This window comes from Bacillus rossius, chromosome 7, assembly GCF_032445375.1.
Source record: "Bacillus rossius redtenbacheri isolate Brsri chromosome 7, Brsri_v3, whole genome shotgun sequence".
Lineage (NCBI taxonomy): Eukaryota > Metazoa > Arthropoda > Insecta > Phasmatodea > Bacillidae > Bacillus > Bacillus rossius.
The window spans coordinates 68,448,656-68,471,925 of NC_086335.1; the positions used below are offsets into that span (position 1 = coordinate 68,448,656).

The 23,270-nt window shown below is 42.4% G+C and overlaps 2 protein-coding genes across 3 annotated transcripts in view; one reads left to right on the forward strand and one right to left on the reverse strand.

Moving 5' to 3' along the window:
- The window catches only part of LOC134534616 (homeobox protein Nkx-2.1-like), an 80,055-nt gene extending 66,491 nt beyond the window's left edge, over positions 1–13,564 (reverse strand). Inside the window, exon 1 of the mRNA XM_063373100.1 lies at positions 13,473–13,564. Coding sequence (XP_063229170.1) covers positions 13,473–13,564 — 92 coding nt within the window. The remainder of the gene's footprint in view (positions 1–13,472) is intronic.
- Positions 13,565–19,437: 5,873 nt separating this feature from the next.
- LOC134534294 (putative ATP-dependent RNA helicase DHX57) overlaps positions 19,438–23,270 on the forward strand; it is a 36,772-nt gene continuing 32,939 nt past the window's right edge. For both annotated transcript variants that reach the window (XM_063372631.1, XM_063372632.1), the window contains exons 1-2: positions 19,438–19,689; positions 22,221–22,362. In XM_063372631.1, the coding sequence (XP_063228701.1) occupies positions 19,622–19,689; positions 22,221–22,362 (210 nt within the window). In that variant the 5' untranslated portion in view covers positions 19,438–19,621. The remainder of the gene's footprint in view (positions 19,690–22,220; positions 22,363–23,270) is intronic.

A 23,270-nucleotide genomic window follows, 5' to 3' on the forward strand; every position in this document is an offset into this window, starting at 1 on the left:
TAAAAAAAATGATTCAATTTTATTCATAAAAGTATGCAATCATTTCATCAATGTTTTGTTATGACGTTGTCACGTTAAACTATCGTCCGTAAACCGACTTTACAGACAACCAATATTTTGTTATCATCAGTGGCCGGCCGCGGGCTCGCGAGAGGTGTGTCGACGTGGAGAGCTCCTCCAGCTATAGGGGGGCCTCCAGGAGGGGGGTATAGACGGCCGTCAACAAGTGCGACGGGCCCCGTCGTGCGGAGGGGAGGGGGGGCCCGTGCGACCCGCCCCAGCTGCCGCCGCCGTCCTTAATGAGGGGCGACGCCGTGGCCTGGTACCGGCCCGGCTCGCGTGCGCGCCGCTCCGCCCCTGGGGGTCATCCGCGTCCCCCGGGGTCTGCCCCAGTCCCCCGGGTCGCTCTTCCTCGCGGCACACGGGAGGCTGCAGTCGCAGTCGCACCTTCAGTCTCCTTCTAAATCCGGAGTTGGTGACACCTTTGAATATGTATACTGTATAGAAGTCGCCAGCCCAGGTCAACATTTATAATACGGTTTTGAGGTAGTTGGTTAATTCACCGCCGCAATCGCCACCATCTCTAGGGCATCGACTTGTGGTGGTCCCTAGCGGACAAGTGTCGAACTCTTCAAACACCCCTGTTCCCCCACCCTCCCGCAAACATGCGTTGTCCTCCACCCACCCTCTGCCCCGCCCCTCATCCCTACAGTTTTGTGACGCACAAACTCCCGTTGAACGACCTTGAGCTGCAGTGAATGTTTGATGGGGGTGCGGGGAATGGCAGCGGGCGACAGTGCTGCGCTCTAACGTGTAAATAACAACCTAAGACGATACAGGGCGTTACGGCAGCGCACTGCAGCGGTGAAGTTCCCAAGCTGCTCATCATACGCTCCTGAAAAACGTAGAGTAAATCATATCCACTCGCGACTTCTATACAGTATATATATTCAAAGGTAACACTGAATTCGATGTTGTGTTGGAATGAAATGTTTCCACTTTTGTCTATGGGTTTTTTTTTGTGTGAAAGTGCACCGTCTTTTGCCCGCACACAGCCGTGGCCTATCTATCAGTCGTGACGTCGCAAGATCTCAGTTTATTCCCTACCCGCTGACATGAAAGGTAAGCTTCTTCGTGTCCTTAAATGTTTGTTCGTAGAATCTTAAATTGACGTCTCGTGACCATACGCAAACAAAGATGTCTGCCACGTCAAGCAGCTGACGGGCTGATTGGTTCGGACCGGCGAAGACGTTGATCCCCCCCCCCCCCCCCGCGGCAGTTTGGACTGAGGGCTCCTGAGCCCATCCTTCCTCGCGCGCGGCTCAGCTCCGACCGGTCAGCTCGGACTGATCCTGGGAGAGGTTGGATAGGCCTCGACCGGACCACGGGTATTCTGGGTGTTTCGAGGGGAGCCAGGATGAGGTGGGAGATCGGAATGCGGCGCCAGTAGCGCTGAGTTTAAGGGCTTGGGACTCAGCCAACTGTCTGGTTAGCCAAATTCTGATTGCGTGTAGCGGCGTGATCCGTTACCCGCGCCCGTGGGGGCCCGGGGCTTCGGCGCCGGGTTAACAAAGAAAAATACCCGGATTTTGATGATATGAAATGCCACAAACAAAGAAACCCGAAATTAAAGGGATAAAGAATACCCCGGAGGGCTTATGCTAAGAGGGGTCTAAGTGCTTCTTTCTTTCTGTCTTTCTTGATCCTGTGCGAGGGGCCTTAATGGCGAGGGGGTTCAGCCAAGAGGGGGGCGGTACACAGCTGATTTAGACACATCGGTAAAACCCCGTCGGAAGGACAAGGACAACGAGTCACAGACAAGTTTCAGTGCCACAACTACTGTGTTCAGACTAACATACGCCCTTCTTACGTGGCTGAACGAACACTGGAGGAACTGGCCGAGCCTTTTTCAACACGCATTTAAGACCACAGAAGAAGAAGAAAATCTAGAGTTTCTGAACATTCCCGGGACAACAGTCGTGAAAATACTGTGGAAAAATTCTGCACGACTCACACAACCAATTAAAAGGAAAATATAAGAATTAGCATTTATTGTCAGCAGTAGCATTTGTATCAGTCGACAAAGTATTGAATTTAAAAATGTATATACCTTTAATTAAAACTGAAACTAATTTAAAACAAGGAACAAATGCAAACCAACTACCCTCGCAGCAAGATACCAGCAAGTAGCTCGGAATTTGTTTCTTAATGAAGCAGTCTCGTGCAGCTATGACTGACTGTCAATGGGCCATCATTATCCCAAGGGACGAATATCCGCATTTGGACTGAACCCAGGAGTCAGGGATGCTGCCCACAACCTCCAGTTTTCGGAACTTGTTGCCAAAGGTTTTCCTACCTTGAATGATTCATGAAACGGGGAATTTATATTTAATACAATTTCTTGGACATACGCTTTCTTATCGAAAATCAGGTCCAAGGCCGGCGTTACGTATTTTTAAAAGCCCTTTTCTCTTCTATCGAAACCGTTTCAAAATATAGTTTCAAATTTCGGTCTGCAAAACGAATAATTCGATAGACGACGTAGCTGCTCCGGCAGCGAATTCTAGCGGCGAGCGCGGAAACTACGTGTAATTCGCGTCCAGAAATTTAGTTTAATACACAATTAAATTATATTTATAGGCTTGGCATTGTTTTAAAATATTTCTACGTTAAATTTCGTGTCCGAGTTTCGTACTATAAGTATATTTGAAACATTAGAACACATTAATTTGCTCGTTACCAAGGTTAAGTGTACCACATTACTAGCGAGTATCAAAAGACTAGCTCAATTTTTTTTTATTAGAGAGATATTGTTATCGGGAATTCTAAACAGTTGGCACTTCAACAAAGTTCACATCTCAGCTATCTTTTGAAAATGTGTGACAAGAGCGTCACAATTGTGTACAGTCGACAGCGCGATCCAAAAGGACTACACACGTCAGCCAGGAAAACAACCAGGACAGTGAGGAGTGAATATATGCCGATGGCCCTACTGTGCTCGTAGTGTCAGGCTGGCAGTCACCCTACTGACCTCTCAGCCTCAAGCTGCCGACTGACCTACTGTACTCGGAGGTTCAGGCTGCCGACTGACCTACTGTACTTGCAGACCCAAGCTGCCGACTGACCTACTGTACTCGGAGGTTCAGGCTGCCGACTGACCTACTGTACTTGCAGACCCAAGCTGCCGACTGACCTACTGTACTTGCAGACCCAAGCTGCCGACTGACCTACTGTACTCGGAGATTCAGGCTGCCGACTGACCTACTGTACTTGCAGACCCAAGCTGCCGACTGACCTACTGTACTCGGAGATTCAGGCTGCCGACTGACCTACTGTACTTGCAGACCCAAGCTGCCGACTGACCTACTGTACTCGGAGGTTCAGGCTGCCGACTGACCTACTGTACTTGCAGACCCAAGCTGCCGACTGACCTACTGTACTCGGAGGTTCAGGCTGCCGACTGACCTACTGTACTTGCAGACCCAAGCTGCCGACTGACCTACTGTACTTGCAGACCCAAGCTGCCGACTGACCTACTGTACTCGGAGATTCAGGCTGCCGACTGACCTACTGTACTTGCAGACCCAAGCTGCCGACTGACCTACTGTACTCGGAGGTTCAGGCTGCCGACTGACCTACTGTACTTGCAGACCCAAGCTGCCGACTGACCTACTGTACTCGGAGGTTCAGGCTGCCGACTGACCTACTGTACTTGCAGACCCAAGCTGCCGACTGACCTACTGTACTCGGAGATTCAGGCTGCCGACTGACCTACTGTACTTGCAGACCCAAGCTGCCGACTGACCTACTGTACTCGGAGGTTCAGGCTGCCGACTGACCTACTGTACTTGCAGACCCAAGCTGCCGACTGACCTACTGTACTCGGAGGTTCAGGCTGCCGACTGACCTACTGTACTCGGAGGTTCAGGCTGCCGACTGACCTACTGTACTTGCAGACCCAAGCTGCCGACTGACCTACTGTACTCGGAGATTCAGGCTGCCGACTGACCTACTGTACTTGCAGACCCAAGCTGCCGACTGACCTACTGTACTTGCAGACCCAAGCTGCCGACTGACCTACTGTACTCGGAGGTTCAGGCTGCCGACTGACCTACTGTACTTGCAGACCCAAGCTGCCGACTGACCTACTGTACTCGGAGGTGCAGGCTGCCAGTTGGAGCCTCAGGCTGCCGGCGCACGGACTGTAGCCGGCGCGGCTGTGACTAATAGGCGTGTAATGGCCGCCGCTTGTGAGAACAGCCCGGTGCGCCAGGGGGGTTCAAGCCCTCTGCCGTGTGTGCAGGGGCGGGGAGGCGGCCGGGTGTTGACGAGGGAGGGGTTGTTGGGTTAAGGGTGATTGTCGATGGTGGCCGAGGGCGCGCGTTTAAACACACGAACGCGCCAATAACTCAACGAGGCGCTAAGTGGCCCTCTGGGCTCCACGCCACTCCGCCCCGGGCACAGAGTGGGCGCGCGCGCAGAAGCGCAGTGGTGGTGATGTGCCTTCCTGCTGATCCTCTACGTCTATCCACACGCCGCCCATCTGATTGGTTCCTGTGCACGTGATGCTCCGATGACAGCGTGCGGCTGGTAAAAGCTTAGCAGTAGAGACCTGCAAAATTCGCGGATTCATTCGGTGATAGGCTAGAATTCAAACACATATACCTCTTAGATAATTTTGCTATTGGCTTACTGTTCATCTGGACGAATCTCAAGCAGTTATAAACCCTCAACCAAAGAAGGATCGAATCACAGACAAACCAGCTGAGACGACTTACAAGTCGGCAGCCAATGAACTGGCGTTATTTGCCCGAGTGTACAGGGGTATGTGCAGTCTTTCCTGAAGGCCATCGAAACCACGAATTTTGCAGGTCTCTACTTATCAGCCAGCTTCATGTTACCATCTTAAGGGGGCCCGGGGGGAGGGGGGTGGATATGAACCAAAAAATGCTGTTTTTATTTCAACATTTTTATTAGACCATAGCAATTTTCAATTATTTTTTTTTTTTTTCATTTTTGGGATTCGTAAAAAATCATATCAATTGATTTAAGGAAATACCCACTGTCTGTTACATAAGTTTCTCTTGTGAAATCATTTGCGTTTAGTATTCAATTCATTCCATTTTGAAAAATTTCATAATGTGTGATAGGCATAATAGCCTTAAATAATCAATATTTGAATACGTTTTAGTATTAACTATATTTAAATACTGCAAAAGTACATTTCAAACATAAAAAAAACCTCTAGAAACCAATACATCGCAACTTTCTGATCCGATCTTCGCCCTTAAGCACTTCACTGTTCCCCTCTCCCCTTTACCCACTCTTCACCACCCGCAAAATAAATTTATTAAAGTGGTATATGCTCCAAATTAAAGAGATGTTTGTGAATAACTAAAATGATGCTCCATATCGATTAGTTGTATCCTAATTATTATTAAAGTGAAATGCATGCAGGTATCTACGATTCCTACTAACCGTTCCGCAAAAATTTTCATCGAGCTCCTCCGCTGTTCCTGTCACTGATTGTCACCGCTGCGCAGTGTTTGTTAACTGGAGTGTTAGCAGTAAATGTGTTCAGCGTTCAAGAAAGTGACTACCAGGGACTGAAAATATTCCGCGGGTCCAGCTACCTACAGGATAGACTCCACAGTCCCTTGTATATTCGGACCGATATCATTAGAGACCTGAAAAATTCGCGGGTTCATTTCGCGATAATATAGAATCCAAATACATTTGCCTTTCTTGCTGCTTCAGTGATTGGACCACAGTTTATCTGAAGGACTCTGGACCAATGAAAAACGTTCGACAGAAGAAGTATCGCATCACAAGCTTCCCAGTTAACACGTGTCGCGAGTTAGTAGCCAATCAGCAGGTGTAATCTGCACAAGTACATAGAGGATCATGGAGTCTATCCTATAGGTCATTGAAAACGCGAATTTTTACGGTCCCTAGATATCATCTATTCCTTGGCATGAGTGTGTGTGTGTGTTTCACGAGGTTGTTTTTCGATATTCAGCTGGTCTTCAAAGCAAGGACCGCTTTTGACGCAAAAGGCCTCCGCTTGAACTGTGGGTCAATCGAAGATGAAGCATTAGGAATACAAATGTCTGAATTTCAGATTTCTGCAAAATTAATCCTCCCATTTATTTATTTTTTTAATAATCAGGGGCACATTTTTTGCTAAAATATCTCGAGACCAGCTATGAGTTACAGTAATAAGCACGACGCAACAAAATAAAGTTAAAATATTTTGAATAGGTATTCGATTATATTTTGGATGGTTTAAAAAAAAAATTACGATCGATTAAAAAATCGATTAAAATATAAAATTACGCGTCAAGTTTTGTAAGAAATACTACTCAGTGTTATCTGGAGAGACGTGTTTCAAACATGCAGAGATAGCCACGGCCATGCGATGCACAAAGTTAACGATGCCCAACTGTTCGTTGGCAGAAAAAATAAATGTATGCACGCATGTATGTACGCCTCATGTAACTCGTCCACTGTTTTCTTCCTATGTTATTGAATTTTGTCGATGTATTTTCCTTGTATTGTGTATAAAAAATAAACAGAATTCCTGATATCATCCCTTCACCATCCCATCGAATGGGTCGCCGGACGATAGCCTCCCCGTGGTCCCGTGGAAACCAAACAACAGAGTATCTATGATAGAACCAAATACCGCTCTCCGCTAGGGGTGGAATATCCTCCAGATTCCTCCCTGTGCGGGCCAGAAGGGGATTTCCAAGCCGACCATGATAATATAAAGCCTAACCTTTGAATCTATACTTAAAAATCCTGGCAGAAAATTGTATGGTTTCGTTAATAGTATTAGTTCACTCACGGATAAAATAATAATGTAATTGTTATTACTAGTAAACTTATACCTCTGCAGGGCCACCACAGGCTAAGAGAGGTAAACGCGTCGTTCGTTTGTTTTGTTCGTTGGCATAGCGGCGGAGAGCCTTGTGCTGAGTGCTACAAGGACGCATCCAGCAAGCAACAAGAGGAGAGGAGTCGGGCTGGCTGGAGCGACCCGCCCGGACACAGGGCCGTCCTCGTGACAAGATGAGGGATGGTCCGCGGCCCGGGCATTGAGGCCGCTCCTCGCGGGGTTATTGATGCGCCGAAGATGGCCAGCCTGGGCGGGCGTCTCTTGTTCCTCGGCCATCGGAGCCTCGTTACCGCGTGGCGCCTCTCAAGGCCGTGACGAGGCGAGGTTTCCCGGGCAAACACCCCCTCTCCCCTCTGCCCTGCCCGGGGAGCAGTCGTCGGAGCGGGACTCCCAACACGCCGTCTGGGACTGTTCCAGTGCCTGTTCTCGGGGAATGCCACGGCGGTTATCGGAATCAACGGCGTCGGGTCAGCAAAAAAAAAATCTCTTTGGAAATGCAGTTTTGAAAAGCAGTTCTCGTTAATATTTCTGGTGATATTCGTAAATTAACGGAAGATCCTTTTGATAATGTGGTGACCAGCATTCTCCACAGATTAAAAGCAACCATTTTTTAACAGTACATTTACACGTGCACACGAATAACAATGGCTATCTTGACGTAGCCCTAACTGGTAGAAGGCCAAATCACAATGAGGAAGATTGTCCGATTCTTCTCATTCTTTTCGCCTCCGTTCTCTTGTTGGTAGAGGTAAAAGTTTTTTTTTTTTGAATAAGTTTAAAGATGGGTTCTAAGCTACGCCCGAGAAGCGCGAATTTTATGTCGGCATTTATGGAACAAAATGTTGCTCTGTGCAGGGGAAATTTTCGATGTGTAAAAACCTTAGCTTTGCGCGGCATTTGGTGAAACTAATTTCTTGAAAAAAAAAAATGAACGGAAATGTGATACAACGGTGCCGCGTCTGCGCAGAAGTCTCAAAAAAAACCTCGAAAAGATGGCGAACGCGCGTGTAGCAACGTTAACCCGTTGTGTGTCACTTTGGTAAATATTAGAGCTCATAACAAACGTATTGGTGTGTGAAACGAAACTTTATGATAGTGAAACTACCCTGAAATATATCTGGTAAACTTAAACAGTCATAGTACAAAGTAATCCTGAGTTTCAATGACCTAAAAATAACTGCCTTTAGAGTATAATCAATATTCTCCTCATTATTTCCCATCGGTCTCTGGAGCATGGTAGTAATATTACTTGATTGTCATGCAAAAAGGAAATTAATGTCGCTGACCTAACCCCGCCAATCGTTCACGCCAAACTAAAGTTCGTAACAGACGGATCCATGCGTGCAGAACAGCTAGATGGTACCAACAAGCACAAGATAAGTGTCATTATGAGAAGTCAGTTTGCTATAAACATAAGTATATTTTAAGAAAAACCATGCCACTCAAACGGTGTTAGAAATTTTTTTTTTTTGAAATAGCGACATATGTGGTTTTCAACCGAGTTGAATAAAAACAGAGCGCTCGAAATCCTTTTGTCGCTTATATTTGAAGTTTTATTTAATAACACCTGTAGGTCTGTGTACGTTAGCCACAGAGGCGAATGTGCGCTTAGTGAACATGTGCAGGTCGACCGTATGGCAACCCTGCCTTCTACAAGGTCACGCTAACACTAGCTCTCATAATTTAAGACCACGTTGGTTCGTTCATTTTCTTGTCGTCACTGTTAATTTGAAGATTTTTCCTGTAAACTCCTTCCAATGACTCTCCGGTATTTATTTGTTGTTGGTTCATACATTTATTTAACTAGATATTTATGAAAGGTCACGCAAGTAATTGAAATTATGAACACTTGTATGACTTTTTAGTTTTTACCGCTATTATGGATAATCTTAAGTAAGTATCTGTTCACAAAATTTGAGGCGAAACTGAAAATTCTCATATATCCTTACGAAATATGAGTATTTTATTTCTTAACGAATTTATGAGCATTTTCGGTTTCGCCTAAATTGTTCTCAACGGATGTTTACTAAAGATGATCCATAATAACAGTAAAAACTAAAAAGTACGTGCAAAAGGAGGCATGAGGTGTTAATGCGACGACACATCTAAGATTTTAATATATACTATTTGAACCACTTTGGTTTCTGACACGATGCTCAAAGTTTCGACTCATTCTAATGTGACGAAGAGAGCGAGAGAGAGGGAAGATAAAAATGCATCAAAATGGACAACTCTATTTATTTAAGTGTTATAGCAAGTAATGAGGTCACGTGAAGTTAGAAATAATACACCCTAAATAACATAGGCGTGCCCAGACATTTCCATTAGGAGGGTGCCTGCTAAATTTTTAAATCAGAAGCTGAATTTAGAATGTTAAATAGCCTAAATACATTCACTCATTGCCGTGTTTATATTTTTGTGCAGTATCAACGAGATATGTTTACTAGTTAATATTTATATCCGTATAATTTTAACAATCTTGAAAATAAGTTTTTTTTCATAGACAATGATTAAAGGGTACTTACACATTTTTCCCTCTCAAATTTTCCAATAGCTTGGTCCAGATCTACATTGAAATGAACTTCTTTTTAGTGAATGCAAGCACAGCAATTCAGACAACAGAACTTTAACAAACCTCTTAAAAAAAATTTTTTTTGCTTGACCATTTTAAGGGACCTCGTGTTTTAAATAAACTAAGGCGGCTGTATTTCCAGATCGATAAAATGTTTAAAAATATTGTTAATTAGCACGCTGCAACACTGAAAAACAGTTTGAGTGTCACAGTGCTAGGAATATACGAATATTAACGAACGCATTAGAGAAAATGCCGATCTGAGTGATTACATTAGGGGGGGGGGGGGGCCATGGCCCACCTGCCCCCCCCCCCCTGTAGGCACGCCTATGCTAAATAACAAACATTAAGTATGCAATCACTCAGTTTCACCACAACCGTGCTCTTCTGCATAAATCGTCTAAAACTGTTAAAATATCCTACTTATAAGCTGGTTTGAGTTACTTTATTACGTATTAAGCACATGCAAGTAAACAAAAATGATTTTATTGGCCACTAAAAAAAAATATTACTCCAAAAATTAAATTTATGTTTGTAAACACTTTCCTTATTTTATTGCCACTGTGTGTTTTACCAGGTATGTTTAAAATTAACTGTAAACAGCCTATTACAAAAGTGTCTAACGGAATATACATTCTATAGTTAGTGGACTATCCTACGGGTCTCTTCAGGCAACTCTGCGTGGCAGAAGTGTGCGACTGATTGCATAAACAGAGGCGTCGACAGCTTCTCTGTTCGTGAATACGGTTTGTAGCCATTAGCAGTCTGTCTCCGCGGTAATGGATATCAAACTGATTTGTTACGTCACAACGCCCTAGCCAACATCGGGTGTCGCGGTCGTGAAAGAGAATGAAGTGCGAACGTTAGCATTGACGGAAGGAACGGGCGGAGCACAGGAGTCCTTGCGATGGCAACTCATGGAAGCGTCAGCCTGCGATGGCCACCTGCGAACATCCACGCGCTGACTTCGTACATCTTTATCGCAGATCTGTGAACTGTGCGCACCAGATGGACTCGGTACCTACTCCCTAAAGGGCTGAACCCGAGTTTGTTCCGTTGGTGGATCTTTTACATGGCAGGTGTGAGTATAACGGGTCGTTATCACAACGCCGAAATACTATAACGCCGAATGTCAAAATTGACCACAACGCCAACAGCTAGAAAACTGCTGTGTACCACACCGCCGAAATAACAACTGAATGAATTTGTGTGTGTTTCTTAAATGTACCTTAACGCCTAAATACCACAATCAAACCTAACCTTACCTAACCTAACCTAACCTAGCGTAATATAACCTAACCTAACTTAACCTACCCTATCCTAGCCTAGCCTAACCTAACCTAACCTAACCTAACCTAACCTAGTATAACCTAACCTAGTCTAACCTAGCCTATCCTAACCTAACCTAGTCTAACCTAACCTAACCTTTGTGGCAGTCCTGCAATGACATATTTCGGCGTTAGTGTATTTCGGCGTTGTGGTAATTCGGCGTTGTGGTACACAGAAGTTTTCTAGCTATCGGCGTTGTGGTCAAGTTGGCATTTCGGCGTTGTGGTGCGTCCCCGAGTATAACTACCCATCCTTACCATGGGCCCCTAGGACCTGGAATGATTACGCTGTTCAGACGCGGTATGGCTCTGAAGGCCAACAGCTACGCACAGAGGTGGAGGAACCCATCCCAACACGATACGCCACCGGGGAACCGCCAGCCGCCGAATACCCCAGGACACCACCAGGGCCTGGTGAGTCCCGACACGGCCCATACCTCTCACATCACTGGGACCCCTCGACCACCCAGATGCTCTTGATGCTGACTTCGTGCAGTTTGTCAAGAGTAAAATAGTTCAATAATATAGTATCCTGCGAAGGGACCTAAACAATTATTACTACTCGCCGCGAATCACAGAGCCGCCGCGTCGACAGCCAAGAGCTAACGTGTGTCATTCCGAGAGGTGTGGGGGGGGGGGGGGGGAGGGGCAGGTATCGAACCATCGATTATTTACCGTCACGCGTAAGCAAGAATACTGTCGCGAGATCTCTGAAACCAAAAAAATTAACTCAATAATTAATCCGGGGAAAATATTTAAAAAATACACATAATTAACTGTCTCATTCACGAGAAATATAAATATATTTTAATTATTCGTATATCGTGAAATCCATCATTTCATCATCGTCATCATCAACTGCTTGTGGTCACTGGTCGGGTCAGCAAAGTAAAATGCATCCCTTTTCTCTGTCCCTCCACCATCTTTCATCCTTCGCTTTGAGTCTTCTCCTGGTTTTGCATATTTTTGAGCTTAAGCCATTAATAATATAATTTATTAGCCAAGATTGCCAAATTTAAGCATTTTGAGTGTGATTTAAGTTCTAAAAATAAAAATTATTTCAGGAGATTAATAATCATTGTTCACTTTACACAAAAGCTTTTAACATAAATAAGTTACAAAATGGTAGTTATACAAAAATATTCTAGTCTAGAATCTACTTTAACTTGGATTCAAGTTTTTTTAAATAAGGTTTATGAAGGGGAAATGTATCTAGTAAAGGAATGAGAAAATATGTCAGATATTCAGTGTGAAAAAAAAGACTCATTATTGTCTCGATTTTATTATGAAATTAAAACTAATCTCGATACCGTAAATGTTAACCAGACCGGGTGGTAGCAAAACTCGCTTATCGAACCTATTACTTCTACAGATTTCTGTAGATTTCCTTGACCAAAACAAATGAAAGTATCTAAATAAAAACAAACTAAGAGATATTTTTGAATACATCTTAAAAAAGGTCAACTGTACTTACTATAAGAGGAAATTAGTTTTGTATGGCTGATTCTCTGATGATTTATCAAAAACGTTCACAGAGTACTTAACAAAGAGCCTGGAAAGTACGTACAAACTAATGTTTCACCAGTCGCACTTCAAAGACACAATCATAAAAGGAATCCAGCCTTGTGCATACAGTGGGTAGGCTGAAACTTTACTTGGATACATTGCAAAACAACATTTCAACATGAGAAAAAAAAATAGAATAAAAAAAATACGCCTCTTTTTATATATATAATGGTGGATGTGCATGTTTGTCCGATTTTTTTTTAATTTCCTCTGACAGAACAGTTATTTTCATGATATTTTCCAGAAATTTCAAATTCATTTACATTTTTAAGTTCTCGTTGTTTTCCCCGATACTTGCCATTCTGTACATGAAGACCTGCAACATGCAGTTGAGTGTGGTCGAATTTCATGCCTTATTTTTTTTATTGACGTGACAACGTCTAATAAATCGATGAACGCCGGCTGCACGCACGAAAAAATGTCCCGTTACGCACATTGTTCCTTTACGCTGTGTCCCGTTACGCTAATTGTTCCGTTACGCTGTGTTCCGTTATGCTGTCGGCGAGTGCAGTAATAATATGTTATGTTACAATTTACTAAAAAATTATGGTGATTCATATAATTGATGATAGATATTTGATTACAGTTTATTTATATGAAAACTTGTCCATAATTATATTAAAACTTTATAGCTAAACGCCAGTTTTTAAAATTAATTACAAGTCATCTACACGTGAACTGTTTCGTCGACTGTTTATAAAGTGAAGTGAAAAGTTAATGTGGTTTTCATTGCTTATTACAACAACAATTTCGGCAATAAAGGTTAATTATTCTTGCATTTTAAAAATCTGATTACTACTATAATTTCAAGTATTTATTCTTTTATTATTAAAATAAAAATGATTCAATTTTATTCATAAAAGTATGCAATCATTTCATCAATGTTTTGTTATGACGTCACGTTAAACTATCGACCAGAAACCGACTTTACAGACAACCAATTTTTTTGGTGTTCATCAATTGCAAGCACGTGTGGGATCGGACCGAGAGTGATCCGCAGGGAAGGGTCGCCGGGAAGGAAGGAGAGAGCGGCCCGGAGCCCGCCCAGTCGCGCGGGTGGAGGGGCGCGGGGTCGGACAAGTGACGCAGTCGGACAAGTGTCGCCTACCTGTACTCCTCGTCCTGGGCCGCGGCGTAGTCCGGCGGCATGAGGTGCCAGGCGGCCGGCTCGTAGCACTCGTCGTAGCCGTTGCTGCACATGGCTGCAGGCGGGCTCACGCGACCGGTACGCCGCGGCGGACTGACACGGGGGGATCGGCGCCTCGCTCCCGGCAGCTGGTCGCTAGCCAATCTTATCAGCGTGTGTCAACTGCAGCCTCTGCCACGGCGGAGAGAGAGGGGTGCACCGGCTGATAACCCTGAGTCGGAGGAAGGGGGCGGCAGGACGCCGCTCGCAACAATGACCAACCGTGCAACAGAGACTGCAGGTACGAAGCAGTTGCAACACGCTCCGCACGTTTACTTTGTCGCTGCTGTCTACGTTCATTAATAACACACATACTTAAAATTGTCTACGTTCATTAATAGTATACCTACTTAAAATTGTCTACTTTCATTAATAATACACCTACTTAAAATTGTCTACGTTCATTAATAGTATACCTGCTTAACATTGTCTACGTTCATTAATAATACACCTACTTAAAATTCCGTATGCTAGTACTTACTTCAACACTTCTACCAACCAACATAAACCACCCAGGTAACAGAGGAAATACTGAATAACATCTGGAAATTATATTAGAGATCTAAAGGAGCTAAATAACTTAATGTAATAATATATATGGGAGTTCTGGGGAAAGCATAGGCGAGAAGCTATTCAGGTGAGAGTTACTACATTTTGCATATATTCATATTAACAAAAGTTGAAAGGAGTGAATACCAAGAAACTTTTGGGGGATAAGGAGCTAACCCATACCACTAGTGATTAAGGACATGTTTTATAAAATAAATGTTGGCCATTTAAAGTATTTTCAACTTCCCTAACACTACAATCGAAACCAATCACCTGTCTCCATTCTGACATGTTTCTATGCATGATTCTAACATTAGCTTAGGCTCTTTTATTGGCAAATAATTTGAATGTTGGGGCCGTGAGTGCAACTAATGGTTATGTTTACTACTGTGAAATACATATAAATCACTCATGCAATCTGGAAGTAGAAAAAATTTTGAGTTCACCATTTGCTCAGAGAACTGACAAAAATGTCTTATGACCAACAACAGTTAATAATTGGTTAAAAATTTAAATTTGTGTCAACTTGTTTGTTAGAGTTTCAGTACAATAATTCTTATCTATACTAATATTATAAAGCTGAAGAGTTTGTTTGCTTATTTGTTTGCTTGAACACGCTAATCTCAGGAACCACTGGTCCGATTTGAAAAGTTCTTTCAGTGTTGGATAGTACATTTATCGAGGAAGGCTATATGCTATATTATATTATCAATAACATTAGGGATCCTTACTAAAAGTCCGATTTAGAATCAAATGCGTTGGAGGGGGTTAAATACAACATGCAGTACACGTACGAAGTGTGTGTTGACAATGCCGCAGGCGCATAGAAGTTTATTTCCTATTGCCTATTAACATTGTTGCCACACACTAGATGCCTTATCATTCTTAATTTTCCCATACAAGTAAAAAACACCCTTGTGATATTAACAACGAAGCAATCAGTACCCTCATAAGAGTTCAATTAGTATTTAAATACTTTTTATCACTTTAAATCGCAAACCTAAACTATTGTTTTTTTTCCTCTCTCTGTGTTTAATATGTTTTTTTATTGCCCTTTTTTTCAAGTATATATATTTTACTGACTTGAAACTTCACAGTAATGTTCCTTATGTTACGCAGGATGACATTATCCGAAAATTAGATCCCATAGGTGGTTAAAACCAGGCAACAGTGGGTACTTTGTCTGCATGAGAACAGTATTTTGCCTTGTTCATGCCTTCTGCGTCTCCATGGCAACGGGCATCGCGCGGCAGTGGCGTACCCACAAGGAGGGGCATGTATAATGAGCGGCGCAAGAGTGATCTGCCTTTAGACTGCCGTAGCGAAGTACGGGTACATCAGTTGTACGTTGCGTGCACGAGTCGGGAAACCATCGGTGCTATTCATTTTATCTCCGGTACATTATACAGCTTGTAATAAATTTTCACTGAATATTTTTTATTTACCATTACTGTAAATGGGAGATGTGGCTTAATTTTTTCCCATTAGTATAGCCGTGCGAAGCCGGGTCGGGCAGCTAGTTATTTATAAGTTCATTTAAATATATTATATGCCAAGTTCATACTTTACATTTCAAAATTTCACAAAAACCTATGTTTTGAAGAAACCAATAAAAAAACACATGTCAGCTGAATGTAACAGTTAGTTACCAAATCCAAAGCTAAAGTAAAAAAAAAAAAATTGGTTGTCTGTAAAGTCGGTTTACATACGATCGTCTAATGTGACAATGTCATAACAAAACATTCATGAAATGATTGCATACTTTTATGAATAAAATTAAATCATTTTTATTGAATTATCACTATTTTGAATGTATACAAAGAAGGAATGAAATGAAATCTACAATTTATCTGATAAATTTACTTTTATTTGCACTCATTAATTCAAATATGTTTATTATTTTAACGAAGAGATTATTTTAACTATAACTTTTATACATGTTTGCTATTTAACTTCTTCCAATCTGTGTTATTCTGTTAAGGATAGGAAGATGATAGGCAAAGTAGGAAACGAATGGGAGTGTTTCAAGTTTAATGTGCCTCGAAAAAGTCAAATCGATGGTTGTTCCAATTGAGTGGAAGAGAGATAGATGCGACGCAAGCGTTCAATGAGCGTAACGGGACAGCATAACGGGACAATGTGCGTTACGGGACACTTTTTCGTGCGTGCAGCCGGCGTTCATCGATTTATTAGACGTCACGTCAAAATGTTCACAAAATACAGGAATCTGCCTATATCCATCGCCTGTATAATATTTTAATAAATTATATTTGCTATGCTGTAAGCAGTGCAGACATAGGCAAATAAGCACATTACAGAGAAAACATTATCGCACCATTATGACACAACCGTCAGTGCTCAGTCTGGTCGCTAGGCTGCTATGTTCCTGCACTGCCTCAACCAGACATGTGTAGTCAGAGTAGGATCGGACGATGCATCGAAAACTACCTGGAGTAGGACAGTTATCACCGAGGCAATGGTCGTCACAGGGACTATTTTCTGTGTTGTGTGAATTCATGTATTTTCCATTGACAGGGAACAATTAAAATGCCAACTAGCCACCCAGTATTATAATCAAGAAAACTAACTCATGTAACGGGTTTATTTGCTTATGTAAACGTTTATTATACCCGGTCTTCTGCGAAAACTACACCTGCAGGGGACACTCCCACCCGGGAGGTTAGTTACAATTCATCTTTACAAGGGGAAGGACGCACGCCACACCGCGAAGCCACCACCATAGTGCAACTGATTCAATTTTTGGTGCAGTAATTTACAGCCATGTTTTCCTGCCTGGACACGGGATCCGCTCCAGGTTTAAACTTAACAGACTATCGTTAATTAGACAATTTACAGCTTCAACCGCACAGGACTGTGGACCGCCACAATACATGCACCTATATTTTCATTAATTAAGGCTCAAAGACAGTCGGCACCTACTATGTAGTCGCCAATGTGGAATTTACTTAACTTTCCCGCTGAGACTGCATACTTTGAAAAGCAGTATCAGGCCATACACTTCGATGTGCTTCAAACCAATTATTGTCTGCATTATCTATTGCCACACTTAGAATTGACTTCAGTGTTATCAATAATCACACTCAGAATGTGCCTTAGTTTTAACAATGTCCACAAGTATTATGAGCTGTAGTGTTATCAATGTACACCCTTAGAAGTTGTTTTGGTGTTATTAATTACGAACTTAGAACATGCTTTGGTTTTATCGTTGTCCACACTTAGAAGTTGTTTTAGTGGACATTGTACCGACTGTAGCAGCAAAGCCTGGTCCTAACCCTGTCCATACCAGTCGCAACTGTTGGAACACACCCTCCGCCCAGCCCACATGAGTCCGAGACACAACTGTGAAACCATGCAAATAACTCATAATTATCACATTGGTTTGCCTGTGATTCTATTTCTGCGGCCTTGGGCCAGACTTAATTTAAAGTGCAACTCATTGTGTTTTTAGTGCCGTATTTTAAATGGAGTAGTTACAGCCAGTAACAGACAGTCTCTATTTTGACTCATGTTTTCAATTTATTATTATTTAAAGTATAAATAAAAATCAGCAATTATAAGCCTTAAACCAGTCACAATCTACCCAAGGAAATCACTTCAGGGGTAATATAATATGTCTATCTTGTAAGTTTTACATAATTTTTATTTGACATTTTTATGGGTTTTTGGTGTGAAGTGACGCTGTCCCCCTCCCACCCAACCATCCCTGTATGGCAGTCACATCAGCTCATGGCTCGAGGTGGATGTACCATTCCGTGGGGAGCCTTCAACTTTGCAGCACTAAATCGTAACTCTGGTTAACATCATCGACCTAAACCTTTTTCTTTTAGCTCTCCACGCATCTCTGGTTCATTTTATAGTGCCGGGTCTATCCCGCCTGTCTTAAACTTAACTCTGCCATGTGACCACGCCGCGAAGTCAACTTTTTTACGGGACTGGCCGAATCCAAGGAATTTTTATTTAATTAAACCGCACATATGTCTGCCGGCCTAATTGTACTACTGTAGATTCATGGCTTGCTGAGCTACATTTGTAGTCGCAGTTAGACAAACGAAATTATGCAATTGGCCGCCTCCAATAGTAAACAACTCCCCTTTGTGAAATTGCCGCTACCCACTGACGTCGTACCGACCATGGCCTCTAAGCCCGTGCTCCGCACTGCTAGTACCAGATCCCATTTTCGGAGCGCACTCCTAGCCAAGCGGAAATGAGTCAGGCGAGCACCTCGGGCGTGACCCCAATAAACGTAAAGAAACTTAAGGGCACGGAACCCCGGGGGCTCGAACCCATAAAACAATTCAGGGAGAAGCCATTAGGACAAATTTACTAATTACCGGAAATTAAACAAGTGTGTCGTAGCCACTCCGTGCGAGCACCGCACTCATGGAGCAAACAACAAACCTCATTAACATTCACCGCGGCCACTGGCCTTAATTAAAGTGCCAGTGACAATGATCAAGTCGGATTAGGAGAAATCCCACTAAAACAATTCACAGTGAGACAATATGTTAATAAATTTACAGTCGCCAACTTGATGCCACAATTCGAATAATTAAATACTCTAAAACAATTGTTAAGCTGCTCACGTCGACTCAGCGTGTATTTTGCCAGTTGATATATAAAAAATGTTTGAAATGCTGGCAACCGAAAGTCGAGTAAATTTATATATATATATATATATATATATATATATATATATATATATATATATATATATATATATATATATATTCCTTTCCGAAGTTTTTGAAAGCAGAACAAAAAGTTATCATCTTAGTTTCAAAAATTTTTAGTTTATTAAAGTATTATTTTATTTACATTTCAAAATTGGTTTTCTTTAGAAGTTAGTGTATAATTTGTTCTACTGTCTGAAGTTAACACTAACTTAAGTATGCAAATAGTTTTCTCTGTGAAGGTATTTGTTTTAGATTATTGTTAATTTTTTAATAAATCTTTCAATACCCATTATTATAGTTTTTGAAAATATCTCAATGCATGGTTTCTACCTTAAAGAAGATCAATTTTCATTATATTTAAATATTTGTTATAGCATAAAAGTGATGCATAATATGATACATAATTCAGTGAAATTTCTCATTTTTTTGTTAAAATATGTTGTGAACTAGGGACACCAAAAATAAAATTTTACAGCATGTAAAAACAAATAATATTTTAATGAATAAACACTCAACCAATAATAGTATCAGTAATAGTATTTTCCATTACGCAAACTTTAAATGGAAGTTAAATGCTAAATAATATATGTTAATTCTTTCTGGCTGTAGTACTTACTATGCAATGCCATTTGGAAAATTGAAATGAAAGCAAGGCATTAAAAAAATTGAGGTTATGTTGTTAAATTGAAGGGTAGTGTTGCAACGTCTATAGACATTGGTAGGCGTGTTTGAAACTGGCAACTTGTAAATATTTGTAAACTAAATACAATTGGTTTTATTTATTTTTTAAATAGCAGCAATTTTTAAAGTTTTGGTACGTTACTAATAATGAACAGTATTTATGATGACGAAGAATATGTTCTGAAAACGAAAAAGGATGTCGTCAAAGGATCTAGGTGAGTTATATGATAATCAGATTTTAAATTAGTAACTAATAGATTTAATTGTTATATGTTCAAGTGTTTGGAATAGAAATTTTGCCCACACCATCATTTCTTTTTTAATTTAATGTTATCTTAGTACTTTACTATTACCGATGTTTTGCTTGTAGAAAACTGAATAGGCCTTAATGTAGTTGAACCATGTTATAGACCTAGGTGACCTTATCCAGCATACCGCTTTGCTAACTGGAAGTAGTTTACAATGCTATACCATAACAGTATTGATGATTCGTCAGCATGATGGCGCTGGAGCTGGAGGGGATGCAGAGGAGAGCAGCTAGATGGGTGAAGGGCAAGGGGAGGAGAACGGACAGAGAAGGGAAGGGGGAGTGCAGTACCACAGAGATGATGATAGGAATGAGATGGGAGAGCTTAAAGGATAGAAGACAGAAGGAGAGACTGGTCAAGATATACCAAGTGCTGAGTGGAGTGGGAGGATGGGGAGACAAGTCAAAATGGGAACGCCTAGAAGTAGGAAGGAAAATACTAGGAAGGTTTTCAAAGAGAGGAAGAGGACAGAAAGGGGAAAGAATGCGATGGTCGTGAGGACGGTAGGGGAATGGAATAGGCTGGAGGAGGAGTGTGTGTCGGCTGGGAGTGTGGATCAGTTCAGAAGAAGAGTGCGGGGAAAGTAGGGAGAATGCTTGCCACCAGGCACTTTGTACCCAATTGCAGCTACAATAAAGATAGGGCCAATCACAAATATGTCTTTATCACCCTACACTTTGATAGGAGAAGTGCTTTAATATGGATCTATTTTGTGTTGTGTTTTGGGGGAGGAGGAGGAATATTAACATGCTAGTTTTGCACAAAAATATTTTCCTTTGTGAAACTAATGTTTGTGTCAAATTATATGAATACCACAGCCCTTCCTATTCTAGTATAGAACTCTAAAGAAAAGAAAAGTTCACCTAACTTCACTAATGAACCACACCAAACCTCTCTCTCATAACCGAAAAATACAAACACTAAAACATTTAATAACCCTTAAAACCATTTACCTTTCCAGGCTTCTTGACATTATTCGTTTACTATTTATATTACTCATATAGGCCTATATATTATTTTAACGCAAAAAAAATTAGCCAAAATTCATTTGCATGAACACTTCCATTCACTTCCCTTTCACTATTACAATCCTAACTACACATTCATTCTCTACACCGTAACATTAAATTGTTTCAATATAATATAAATAAACACAGACTTTCCTTTCATGACCACAACCTCATTACCACATAATTATATTTCTTACTACCTTCTAAATAAATATTGTATAGGTACTTATTTAAACACCTCTTATCGAGATATTCCATTTCACACATGTTTGGTTATAATTATCTTAAAAATTTATCCCTTCTCTCTTATATGTAACAGAACTACTATTTTTGCTCCTAAAGTAACACTATCATTTGTATTTATTTTCACAACTATATTCAGTCTTCCACTATTCCACCTTCACTCCTATAGTCTATTCTGTTAACATTGGCCAACTTCAATGATGTCATATATTTTCCCTGCGTTTTTTTTCAGACAGAAAAGACACATGCGCTGGCTTCCAGTATCGGGATGGAATCTTGACCCTGCTACTTTACTGAGTCTAAGTGTAAATGGATGAATCTCATGAAGTAACTGCTAACTTAAGTCTCGTACCCAATCCACAGAAGAAGTCACGAATTAGGGTTTCCCCCCTTTTCTTTGATAACCCAGCGCTCTTAGCCGTGAGGCCCTGCCGCCCTGGGGCCCCCATGGGCGTGGATGCGGATCACGCCGCATACGCAACCAGGAAGAGCGTTAGAGCTTTTGGCTATGCAAAGTGACTGAGGCTACCCATCTCAGTTTATGCACCACCTCTGGCCCCCTACTCCACTCAGCTAACCAGCAAGTTGGATGCTCCCTTGCCCTCTGGAGTATCACTTCTGGCGCCTACCCCGGTCTCCCACCTCACACTGGGACTCCTCAATCACCCAGCGAACCCGCGGTCCGGTGGAGGCCTACCCAACCTCTGCCAGCTGTCCAGGTTGGTTACCGGAGCTGTCCTCGTCGCTCACAACGTCAGTACTTCAATGGGCTAGGGAACCCTGATACCTGCCCCTAAAGCACTCGGGGCACCACTCCCAAGTACGAGTCCTACCTCACCAAGAATCCTGGGCCATAAGAAAACCTCAGCGGGGAACCATTCAAACATGATGGATTCTTCCCGTACTACGACCAACTTTTGGTCTCGTCGGCAGACTGTTCGCTGGTAGTTTGACCGGATCATCACGCTTCTGGGACGAACACCGCCAACCCCAGCTGGAAATGGCAATCACGGTGTCCGGGCAGGAAGCACCTGGGGCTCCTCAGTACCTCCACCGACTACAAGGCTAAAGGGGGAACCTCGCCGTGCAGTTTACAGCCCGTTTTTAGGCCCGGGCACCCGACACCGCACACAGAGAATAACAACTGACCTAGTCCTTCAGACGAGCTCTGCTAACCTGTTGCAGGCCGGAGGGCAGAGGGCGGCCGGAACGCCCTCCGCCGGACCGCCCGCCGCCCAGCAACCTCAAGGTGGAGATGCACACAATCAGCCTCAGCAAGGAGTCCCAGGAGGCGATGCTGCAGACCCTCCGGCTGATCCACGGCCCGGTGAGCTGCACTGAGCTCCGCTCCTCGGGCCAGGGGCGACAGCAGTCATTTGTCTTGTTCTGGGACACCTCTGCATGTGTGTGCGTCATTTGTCATGTTCTGGAACACGTCTGCATATGTACGCGTCACGTGTCATGTTCTGGGACACCTCTGGATATGTACGCGTCATTTGTCATGTTCTGGGACACCTGTGCATATGTACGCATCACTTGTCATGTTCTGGGACACCTCTGCATATGTTTGCATCATTTGTCATGTTCTGGGACACCTGTGCATATGTATGCGTCATTTGTCATGTTCTGGGACACCTCTGCATATGTACGCGTCATTTGTCATGTTCTGGGACACCTGTGCATATGTATGCATCACTTGTCATGTTCTGGGACACCTCTGCATATGTACGCGTCATTTGTCATGTTCTGGGACACCTCTGCATATATACGCGTCACTTGTCATGTTCTGGGACACCTCTGCATATGTACGCGTCATTTGTCATGTTCTGGGACACCTCTGCATGTGTATGCAGTGACCGAAAAACCTTTGAAAACATACTGTTGTTAATAAAGAAAATTCTATCAGTTTCTATTTTATATTTATAGTGTTTGTTAAATAAAAGATTTTTTATTTATTTATTTATTTACTAATCGAGCATAGCTATTTTAGCGAATTAAAACAGTATTTCCAAATATCAAAGTATTGAAATTTGACAAATAAATTTTCTATGAATCATGTATGTAGGTATGCATGCTTGGTATTCCATTATAATTTACTTATGTGTTAGTAACATTTAACATCAGAGATCTTTGAAAAAAATTCAGCAAGGAAAGACGTGTCCTCTTTGGCATTCCTACTCTAAGTGACTAACCTCGTGCTGCTGTCTGAGTGTGCATAGTCCTGCACACTCACTT